This window comes from Pelodiscus sinensis, chromosome 1 (assembly GCF_052426305.1).
Source record: "Pelodiscus sinensis isolate ZL-2025 chromosome 1, ASM5242630v1, whole genome shotgun sequence".
Classification (NCBI taxonomy): domain Eukaryota; kingdom Metazoa; phylum Chordata; order Testudines; family Trionychidae; genus Pelodiscus; species Pelodiscus sinensis.
Window position 1 is genome coordinate 354,704,028 of NC_143052.1, and position 11,093 is coordinate 354,715,120.

General features: G+C 58.6%; 1 protein-coding gene across 1 annotated transcript; it reads right to left on the reverse strand.

The window, feature by feature from the left end:
• Nucleotides 1-8,263: 8,263 nt before the first annotated feature.
• On the reverse strand, nucleotides 8,264-9,874 carry LOC102453687 (hemoglobin subunit beta). The gene is made up of 3 exons (XM_006130979.5): nucleotides 9,715-9,874; nucleotides 9,414-9,636; nucleotides 8,264-8,520 (listed from the first exon to the last, which is right to left on the reverse strand). The coding sequence occupies exons 1-3, from the start codon at nucleotides 9,804-9,806 to the stop codon at nucleotides 8,392-8,394; spliced, it is 444 nt and encodes a 147-aa protein (XP_006131041.1). The 5' UTR covers nucleotides 9,807-9,874; the 3' UTR covers nucleotides 8,264-8,391.
• Nucleotides 9,875-11,093: the final 1,219 nt, after the last annotated feature.

Genomic DNA, 11,093 nt, shown 5'->3' on the forward strand with positions numbered 1-11,093 from the left:
TCATCCCCAGCTTCTGGGGATCCAGGGGCAGGTTACCTCAGCACGGTTCACAGAGCTAAACGAACAGAGCTCCGCTCTACTCTGCGCTGGTTAGGCCTCAATTGGAGTAATGTGTCCAGTTCTGGGCACCACATTTCAAGAAAGATGTGGAGAAATTGGAGAGGGTCCAGAGAAGAGCAACAAGAATGATGAAAGGTCTAGAGAACATGAGCTATGAGGGAAGACTGAAGGAATTGGGTTTGTTTAGTTTAGAAAAGAGAAGATTGAGGGGGAACGTGAGAGCCGTTTTCAGGTATCTAAACGGGTGTCCTAAGGAGGAGGGAGAAAACTTGTTCATCTTGGCCTTGGGGATAGAACAAGAAGCAATGGGCTGAAACTGCAGCAAGGGAGGTTTAGGTTGGACATTAGGAAAAAGTTCCTACCTGTCAGGGTGGTGAAACACTGGAATAATTTGCCCAGGGAGGTTGTGGAATCCCCGTCTCTGGAGATATTTAAGAGTAGGTTAGATAAATGTCTGTCAGGGATGGTCTAGACAGTATTTGGTCCTGCCTTGAGGGCGGGGGGCTGGACTCGGTGACCTCTCGAGGTCCCTTCCAGTCCTAGTATTCTACGATTCTATGAACGGGGCTTGGCCCTTGTGTGGGACTGAGCAGCCTGGCGCCGAAGGCACGCACCTGGGGGTAGCGAGGCTGGCGGCGGGGCTGGAGACATTCTCCAGAAAAGCAGAAAAACTTGTGGGTCCAGGGGTCACCGCTCAGCAGTTGTGGAAAGGCGGGTAGAGACACGCTCACAACTCAGCGCCCCCCCACTGGACATGGCTAAGCTGTGTCACTGTACCCAGTGGAAGGGGGGAAATCGAGGCACGAAGTGTCTGGCCCAGGATTCTGCACAGAACATGAGCCCCTCCTGAGTCCCAGTCCTGGGCGGAGGCTGCAAGATTTTCCTTTCTGTCTCCTCTGGCATAAACCCCCTCCAGCCTCAGGAACCTGGGCGCGCCTGGCTGTCTTGGCCATGAGTAGGGTAGCTGCTTCAGGCAGCTCCATGGAGGGAGGGTGCAGCTGTCTCTGGGTGGGAGCCTGCAGGGAACATGAGGCCAGAGGCTGTGTGTTTGTCTTGGCCTCTGTTGCTAATGGCCTGGTAAGTTAGTTACTTAAGGTAGCGGCAGAAGGAGCCCTCTCCACTCCACATGTCATAGAATCCTAGGACACTAGAACGGGAAGGGACCGTGAGAGGTATTGCATCCCGTCCCCTGCTCGCACGGCAGGACCAAGCACCGTCTAGACCATCCCTGACAGGTGTCTGTCCAACCTGCTCTGAAATATCTCCAGTGATGGAGACTCCACAACCCCCCTAGGCAATTTATTCCAGTGTTTAACCACCCTGACAGTTAGGAACTTTTTCCTAATGTCCAACCTAAACTTCCCTTGCTGCAATTTAAGCCCATTGCTTCTTGTTCTATCCCCAGAGGCCCAGGAGAACAATTTTTCTCCGTCCTCCTTATGACACCCTTTTAGATACTTGAAAACGGCTATCGTGTCCCCTCTCGGGGTATGTCTACATTACAGAGTTTTGTCAGAAAAACAGCCATTTTTCCGACAAAACTTGAGGCACATCCACATTGAAATTGCGTTCTTCCGCAAGAAAATCGAAAGAACAGAGGGGTTTTTCCCAGCATTGGTAATCCTCATTCTACGAGGTAGAAGCCGAAAGAGCTCTTTCACAAAAATGCGTGCGTGGACGGGGAAGAGGGGTTTTTTTTCGAAAGAAGAGGTCTCCAGGAAAAAGCACAGGTGTTCTGGTGGCCACTCCGTCCATAGTAATCACAGCGGACGTGCGAGAGAGCGTCCATTCAGTCAGGACGCCATCTGTTGAAACAGCAGACCGCTGTTTCGATGTGCTGTTGCAGTGTGGACACTCTCTTTCAGAAGAAGCTTTTTCGGACGATCTCTTCTGAAAAAAGCTTCCAAAAGAAGCTTCAGTTTAAATGTTGCCTCAGTCTTCTCTTTCCTAAACTAAAAAAGCCCAATTCTTTCAGCCTTCCCTCATAGCTCATGTTCTCTACGGGAGTAAGAGTTGCTTTTGACAGCGAGCCGGGAGGGGTTGGAAGCACGTTGGGGATTGGGGTTTGAATTCCAATTGGTCGTCACTGACTGGAGAATGGGTCTGAATCCAACCCCACGAAGTGCACTAACGACCAGCGCAACATGCTGCTCGTAGGAAGGGAACCGCACAAGCACGCCGACAAGCTGGGAATACCTGCCAAAGCAGGGGGGCAGAGTTCCTTGTAAGCCGAGCACTTGGGTGGGCACCCAGGGGAGAGGCAGGTGCTGCCCAGCTGATTAGCAGAGCGCCCACATCTGGCAGCCTGTGTTTCTGCTGGTGGTGCCCATCCGCACATGCCTCAGTGCACAGAACAAAATTTATTCTGCACATGGAGGGAAAAAATGAGAGAAAACATTGCGCAGGGGCTAGCGCAGATCACAAACGAAAACTGCGGTAGCGGTGTGGTGCTGCAGTGAACAAGTGGAGATTCTGGCCTGGTCTGCTGAGGTCTGTTACCAGGTCCCCCCTCGGCCCTCTCTGGCCTGGATCAGCAAGAGCGAAGTATGGGAGAGACAAGGAGGCATTGTCCGGCTCTGCCCTGCACTAGTGAGGCCTCGGCTGGGCTCTGCCTCCTGTTTTGGGCACTGCACTTGGGGAAAGACGTGGAGAAAAAACTTCCTTTGGTTTGTTTTAAACCTGCTGCCTATTCATTTCATTTGGTGACCCCTAGTTCTTACGTTATGGGAACAAGTAAATAAGGGTCTGTCTACACTACAGCACTAATTCGAACTAACAATTCAAATTAGTTAATTTGAACTAAGCTAATTGGAACTAGGGCATCTAGACCTAAAAACTAATTTGAATGAGCGTTTTGCTAATTTGAACTAGCATGTCCACGTTGAGCAGACCCTGAACCGAGGTTAAGGTTAGCCGGAAACAGTGCCGGCAGGGCATCAGGTTAGGACGTAAGAGTATGGCGCTTCTGTCTCAGGTTAGCCGAGGGCTGTGCTTAAAGGGACCCGACCCCCACCCTGGACAGACAGTTCTCAGGGTTCCCCGCTCGCTTGTCTACCTCGATGAGGGACAGCAAAGCAGTCCTGTCTTGAAGTGCCCTGAATGCCCACACTCGGCACATCACAGCACTCGGCCATCAGCCCGGCTGCACTTGCCGCAGGCTGTCATCCGGGGAGGGTCAATTGGGGGGCCGCAGGAGAGCTTCCACCCCGAGGAGCCTGCAGAGCCAGCCCAGTCCTCCCCATCGGGGGCTCGTACCCCATTTCTCCCTCACCTCCTTCCACTTACCCCTCCCTAGCCCCGCTTCCTGATGTACAAAATAAAGAACACGTGTGTTCAAAAATAGAAACTCTCTTTATTTAACAAAACTGGGGGGGGGGGGAATTAACCTCTGGGGAGACTGGGAAAAGGAGGAGAGAGTGGGGAAGAGAGAGGGTGGGAGAGGGGAGGGGGAAACCTGGGAGGAGGGAGCTGGAAGGGGGAAGCCAGGGGAAGAAGGAGGAGGGGAAGTATCAAACTATTGTACGCCCATATCTTCAGTACTGTGTACAGATGTGATCTCCTCACCCCAGAAAAGATATTTTGGCCTTGGAAAGGGTTCCAAAAAGGGCAACTACAATGATGAGGGGTTTGGAACAGGTCCCATATGAAGAGAGGCTAAAGAGACTGGGACTTTTCAGCTTAGAAAAGAGGAGACCGAGGGGGGATAGGATAGAGGTCTATAAAATCATGAGTGGTGTGAAGAGGGTGAATAAAGAAAAGTTCTTCATTAGTTCCCATAATATAAGGACTAGAGGACACCAAATTAAATTAATGGGTAGCAAGCTTCAGACTAATAAAAGAAAGTTCTTCACACAGTGCATAGTCAACCTGTGGAACTCCTTGCCACAGGAGGCTGTGAAGGCTAGAACTAGAACAGAGTTTAAAGAGAAGTTAGATAAAGTCATGGAGGTTGGGTCCATGGAGTGCTATTAGCCAGGGGGTAGGAACGGTGTCCCTGACCTCTGTTTGTGGAAGGCTGGAGATGGATGGCACGAGACAAATGGCTTGGTCATTGTCTTCAGTCCATCCCCTTTGGGGTAGTTGGTGTTGGCCGCTGTCGGCAGACAGGCTACTGGGCTAGATGGACCTTTGGTCTGACCCAGTACGGCCGTTCTTATGTTCTTATGTTCTAAGCTCAGGGCTCAGGTTCAGGGGTCTCACTGGACCACCTTGATTTTCATGCAAACCTGCTCCTGGGTTTGCATGTGACCTTTGGTGGCCAGGCTGGCAGCTATCCTGCCCTAGACGGCCACTTTCCTGTGCCTAGTGCGGAGGTTGTGGATGTTGGAGGCCTCCCCCACACCTCCATGAGGTCCACGATCTCCGCATTAGACCAGGTGGGCGCCTGCCTCTTGCGGTCCAGGGCAAGCTCCCGGGAGCCGCCAGCCTGCTCCCGGGAAGAGGCGGAGGGCTGGGTGGCAGCGGGTGGCTGGCTTGTGCCGTGCCAGGTGCAGGGTCTGCTGGCTGGGTGCTGGCAGGTTTGCACCTGGCACGGGCATCCTAGCCAGACCATGCCCCTTTAAGGGCTCCGGGGCCAGGAGGGGGGCAGAAGAGATTCCCTGGTTGTGCCCAGAGTGGCCACCAGGGCAAGCTGGGGAGGGCTAGCCTCCCACTAGTTCGAATTAAGGGGCTAGACAGCCCTTAATTCGAACTAGGCGTTAGTCCTCGTGGAATGAGGTTTCCCTAGTTCGAATTAAGTGCTCCCCTAGTTTGAATTAAGTTCGAACTAGCGGTTTGCATGTGTAGCGCCTAGGCAGCGGTTGCTAGTTCGAATTAACTTTGTAGTGTGGACATACCCCAACTTTTCCTGGGCAGAGATGATACCCGCAGACTTCGGGAGAGAGCAGGACACAGGATGCTTTGGTGTAGCTGCTGCTTAAGACTTCCACCTGCCGTCAGTGTCTCCTGCGCCAGCGCTGACAAGCCCTTGGCACGTCGGGGGAGTGTGTGTGAGGGGGCCATGGCCCATGGATTGATGGGTGTCAGGCAGGCGAGGGGCAGAGGCTAGCACATGTCCCTTGGTCCGATTAGCGTGTGGGCTGGGGAGAGCCCTGTGTGACCCTAGACTCATAGAGCCCAAGGGAGAAGGGGACCAAGGGTCTGCTAGTCTGACTCCTGCCACCATCTTGGGTTGGCCGTGTCCCAGCCAGATGCTCTGAGCAGGGTGACCGAAGGGGGGAGAGCCGAAGGGCAAAGGAGATTTAAAAGAGCCCAGAGCTCCGGGTGGCCTTTGCTGTTACCGCGGCCACAGCTGCAGCCGGAGCCGTGGACCCTATAAATCGCCGCCGGCGCCCCGTGCAGCACGCTCAGGGCGGCGCTGAGGGCTGGCTGGGGGGTACCAACCTGTAACCCCGCCCTTTCCAACGCTAAATGACGTTTCCCCTTTTGCCCGGCAGCCTTGCGAGGGTCTGAGGGTTGCTGTCCTGTGCCCCGCTCCCGTATTCTCCTCTTTTCCAAACTAACCCCCCCCCAGGTCCTTCTTGGGCGCCATCCCTTGGATCGTCTTTGTCTCTCGCCTCTGGATCATCTCCAGTTTCTCTACAGTCCAGGGGTGGGGAATCTTAGGCCCGGGGCCCCCAGACTTGCCTGGAACCAGCCCCCTTCTCCCTGGTGTGCGGCCCCTGACTCATTTTCTCCACCCCTGCTCTACACTCTTCCTACACAATGGTGGCCAAACTGGCCCCCAGCACTCCAGCCGGGGTCTAACCAGTGGGGAGTACTGTCCCCACCCTTGTCTCGCTTGCTACGCCGCTGTTCATACCCCTCGCCTTGCATTGGCGTTTTTCGCAACCGCATGGCATTGCTGGCTCGTGACCCACCCCACCTCCCAGACCCTGCGTCACGCCAGCTCCTAGGCCCACGGACAGGAGCGGGGCTGGTCCAGCCTGCGGACAGACACGGAGCAAGGCCTTGTCGGCACTGGAAAGCCTCCTAGAGATGCGGCCTACGCCAGGCACCGATGTCCTTCTCCAGCATCGCTCCTGCCATCCGAATAACTACCCGCACCAGAGCGTGCCGGTGCCCGCCCCAATTTGTCTACACTGGGACTTTGGCTGGCTCCACTCTGGGGGAGGGGGTGTGCAGGATTTTTTTCACACACCTCCACAACCTAGGCCCAGCCGGGAGGACAGCCCCTTCTCCAAGAGCTTTCCCTCAAGTGAGACAGGACAGGGCGGGAGAGAAAGGCCACTTTGTACAGGGAGCCCTGGGGTGGGCACCCAAGGCCTGGGGGAGTCAGACCAGCCCCTTCCCCCGGCCTTCAGCCTCCCGCTCTGTGCGCAGAAACCTGCCGAGACCAAAGGCCGCCAGTTCCCTGAGCCCCGTGTTCCTGCTTCACCGCCTGGAAGGATTCGCAGCAGCAATGAAACGAGGCGGGTGCCGGCCTCATGTGGGGCGCTGAGAACTTGGGCTTCCCGGGGAGCGCAGGCCTGCAGAGAGGTCGGAAGCGGGGTGCAGAACCAGGGCTGCTGGGTCTCCCCATCTTAGCCCCGGCTGCGCGGATATTGGGGGGGTCTGCAAGCCCCAGCTGCTGGAGTCATGTGGGGAGGTGAACATTTCAGCTTTTGTCTCACAGACAGTGGGCTGTTCCCAGCCTGCTCTGGGGCAAGAGACAAGCTGGAAACCGTGACGCCCCCGGGTTCGGGAACCAAAAGGCAAAGGAAAGGGGCCCTGGGGGCCCTGTTGTTAAAATCGGATGATGCCGAAGCCAATCTCATAACTTTCGGGGAGGGGAGGTGAGGGGAGGGGAGGGGGGAGCTGACTTGCGATGTTTGCATATCAGCACAGAATCCAGGGCGGGCAGAGCCCTCAGGAGTCACCGAGTGCAGCCCCCTGCCCAAAGCAGGCCCGACCCCGACTCCATCACCCCAGCCAGGGCTTGGTCAAGCCGGGACTTAAACACCTCTAGGGATGGAGATTCCACCCCTCTCCAGGGAACCCAGCCCTGCGCTTCCCCACCCACCTAGGGAAATCGTTTTTCCTAATATCCAGCCTAAACCTGCCCCACATCAACTTGAGCCCATTGCTCCTTGTTCTGCATCTGTCACTACTGAGAACAGCCTCTCTCCAGCCTCTTTGGAACCCCCCTTCAGGAAGTCGCAGGCTGCTCTCAAATCCCCCCTCTCTTCTCTTCCGCAGACTCAGCAAACCCAACTCCCACAGCCGTGGGCATCTCAGCCTGGCGAGCGGGCTGTAGGGGAGGGGCGTATTGGTCGCAAGCCCGTGTCCTTCAGCTGGTTGCTTTCCAGCTCTGTGAGTCAGAGGAAAGGACTCAACCTTGTGCGGCATCCCCCCACCCCACCCGTCTCTCCCCAGCCATATTCAGGGACTACAAATTCCCCCTTCAGTCAGCCCCCTGCCCCCTGCAGGGCAGAAGGGATCAGGACCACCTCTTCCTCTACCCCCTTCCATGTACAGCTGCCTGTCTCTGTTTCCCTAGGCGGGTGGGGAAGCGCTGGGCTGGGTTCCCTAGGGAGGGGGTGGAATCTCCATCCCTAGAGGTTTCTAAGCCCCTGCTTGACCAAGCCCTGGCTGGGTTGATTGAGTTGGGCTGGTCCTGCTTTGGGCAGGGGGCTGGACTCGATGACTCCTGAGGTCTCTGCCCGCCCTGGGATTCTATGACTCAATGAAATTCCTTCCTGACCCTGGCAAGCTGAAGCCCTGAAGCATGAGAGTAGATTACAGCCATGACCTTAGTGGAGCTCTGCAAGTGCCAGCCGTTGCTGGGGGGCAATGCAAGCCCTCCTGTTCTCCCCACGGGCCAGGGAGGCAGAGAACAAACAGGGAGACGCACGGATTCACAGCCTCCAAGCCCACCACTCGTTCTGTGTGCTCCTCTTTGCAGGCCTGGCATCCCAAAGAGGCAAAGAAACAGACGAGGGGCGAGGGACTGGGCATGGTGTGGGAGGGGAGACCGGCCGCCTCCCGATACAGCGACTTTAGAAGACGTTACTGATGAACCGAGCGGCCCAGACGGCGGCAACTCCATTTTATGGCCTGTTGTGTGGCCAATCGACCAGCCTAGCGGCTCGAACACGGGGACTGAGGAGGCCACGCTCCTTAGAGAACACAGGGGACAAACCAGCCTCTGAGTGAGCCCCCCAACCCTCTCCCTGCTGCCCCCAACCCCCAGGATTCCCCATGCACAGAGACACAGGGACTGTCGGCAAGCGCAGGGTGGGTTTTATTGGACTGTTACAGCCATTGGTGCCCCGAGGGGCCTTTCCACGCGCGCCGCGCCGGTGTGCCTGGACCGAGGCCGGCTCTCTCCCTCCCGCGGGGCGCTGCGGGGGCTCAGTGGTACTGGTGGGCCAGCGCGTGGGCCACCACGCCCACCAGCTTCTGCCAGGCGGCCTGGCAGGCCGGAGTGAACTCCTTCCCGAAGTGGGAGGCCAGGACGATCACCAGGATGTCGCCCAGGAGCTGAGGGGGAGAAGGAAGAAAACGGGCCCCGGTCAACCCGGCACCGACCCCCCCAGGTCCTGCTGGGCGGCTGCTCTGTGCCTCCCAGCCCCCCGACTGTCGGCTTCTTCTTGGGGGGCCCGGACAGCACAGGGCTGTTAAGCGACTTCGGTGCTCACAATGGGGCTGGAGTGGGGCTGGGGAGTGGGGGAGGGGGGTTCTCGGCCTTTACTTCCCCACCCCACCAGGGGAAGGTGACTCCGACTGGCTCAGACCCCTTCCTCTCACACCAAGCCTTCCCCCCTCCTGGCCCCCCACCCCTTGCCGGCCTTCCCCTTGCTTCCACCCCCCACCCCCCGTCATCCCTGAGCATCTCTGTCCTGCACATCTCAGCCTCGCCTACATCTCCCCAGGACCCTGGGGGCTCCCCCTGGAGAGCCCTGCACCCCAGGTCTGCCTTGGGGTTTCCTCAGCACCTTCCCCTCTTGCTGCCAGCCCCAGCCCAGAGAGCCAAGAAGGGGGGCTTCTATGGGGTCAGCGGCTTTGGGGGGAGCAGCACATGGCACCCACTAAAGGGCCCAGTCCACCAAGCCTGCCCCCCCCATCCATAGACCCCTCTCAATCCCCTCCCCTCGTCGCTGCTATTTCTCATGGCCCCGACTCATATCACGCCCCCCTCAGAGCGCCCCATGCCTGCCTCCGGATCCCGCTCCCAGGCAGCCTCGGCAGCGTGCCAGCTGCGATACTGCGGCCTGGAGCCCTCCCGAGGGACGACGCTGCTCACGCAGGCCTGGCACCTTGGACTGGATGGTCACCCAGTGCCCCTCTGGGACCGTGCTCTGCCAAGCCCCCAGGGGAGACCCACTGTGCGGCCCTGTCCTGTCCTGGGGAGGGGACCCCGCCGCCCGACTCACCCGGAAGTTCTCGGGGTCCACGTGCAGCTTGTTGCAGTGCAGCTCGCTCAGCTTGGCGTAGGTGGCCTTCACGCTGTCCAGGTTCTTCACGGCCTCCCCGAAGGAGGTCAGCACCTTCTTGCCGTGGGCCCGCACCTTGGGGTTGCCCAGGATGGCCGTGGGGCTGGAGAGGTTCCCGAAGGAGGAGAAGAACCGCTGGGTCCAGGGGTAGACGATCAGCAGCCTGGGGAAAGACACACCCGGGGTGAGCACGGGAGCGGCCGGGGGGCCGGGGGGCAGAGGCCAGGGGGGCTGAGCCTACCTGGCCAGGGCTTCGCCCCCGCATTCGGCCACGTCCACCTTGCCCCACAGGCTGGTAATGAACTGCTTCTCCTCGGCTGTCCAGTGCACCATGGTGGCGGGCAGGGGGTCGCTTGCAGAGGCGGCTGATGGGAACGAGGAGATGAGTGGCCGGCCCTCGGCCGGACCTTTATCCTCTGGCCTCGGCTCCTCCCCCTCCTGGCCATTGGTCAGCCCGGGGGTGGGTCTGCGCTGGCTGGGGAGGGGACAGTCCACTGGCCAGGTCCGCGGGGGCCGGGGGTGTTCTGGTGCGTCGGGGCCCCCGGCCGGCTCGATAGACACGTTCCATTCACTGCCCCTTCCGCACAGCGTGCGCCTCCCCCACCCTCGGGCCCGAGGCCCAGGGGCAGAATGACACACAGACAGGACGTCAGCCCGCCGGCCCTTAGCCCTTGTCCTCTGTCGGACGGGACAGGGCCCGTGAAGTGGGGGGAAGACCCCCCTGCCCAGAGGGGCACCCGAAAGCCAGATCCCCGACTGGTGCAAAGTGACAGAGCCATGCCGAGTACACCCATTCACACGGGGGAAGGGTCTGGCCCTGTGGTCAGGGGTGTGAATCCCTTGGGACCTGCCCAGGCTGGGGTCTGCGGACGGTCACTCTCTAAGGCCCATTGCTGGCTCCTGGACACATGCACCTGCCCTGGGCAGGTTTCACTGTGTTTGTGTGCAGTGCGGTCAGTGCAGAGACACGTGTGTCCCCCGGGGCAGGTTTCACTGTGTTTGTGTGCAGTGCGGTCAGTGCAGAGACACGTGTGTCCCCCGGGGCAGGTTTCACTGAGTTTGTGTGCAGTGCGGTCAGTGCAGAGACACGTGTGTCCCCCGGGGCAGGTTTCACTGCGTTTGTGTGCAGTGCGGTCAGTGCAGAGACACGTGTGTCCCTCGGGGCAGGTTTCACTGTGTTTGTGTGCAGTGCGGTCAGTGCAGAGACACGTGTGTCCCTCGGGGCAGGTTTCACTGTGTTTGTGTGCAGTGCGGTCAGTGCAGAGACACGTGTGTCCCCCGGGGCAGGTTTCACTGTGTTTGTGTGCAGTGCGGTCAGTGTAGAGAAACGTGTGTCCCCCAGGGCAGGTTTCACTGCGTTTGTGTGCAGTGCAGTCAGTGCAGAGGCGCGTGTGTCCCCCGGGGCAGGTTTCACTGCGTTTGTGTGCAGTACGGTCAGTGCAGAGACACGTGTGCCTCCCGGGGCAGGTTTCACTGTGTTTGTGTGCAGTGCGGTCAGTGCAGAGACACGTGTGTCCCCCAGGGCAGGTTTCACTGCGTTTGTGTGCAGTGCGGTCAGTGCAGAGGCGCGTGTGTCCCCCGGGGCAGGTTTCACTGCGTTGGTGTGCAGTGCGGTCAGTG

Excerpts from the sequence above, each read along its gene's own strand:
- LOC102453687 (XM_006130979.5), bottom strand. The coding sequence starts at position 9,806 with ATGGTGCACTGGACAGCCGAGGAGAAGCAGTTCATTACCAGCCTGTGG. Across the intron at positions 9,637-9,714 it reads GGGGGCGAAGCCCTGGCCAG|GCTGCTGATCGTCTACCCCT; the intron begins GTAGGCTCAGCC and ends GTCTTTCCCCAG. Across the intron at positions 8,521-9,413 it reads TGGACCCCGAGAACTTCCGG|CTCCTGGGCGACATCCTGGT; the intron begins GTGAGTCGGGCG and ends TCTCCCCCTCAG.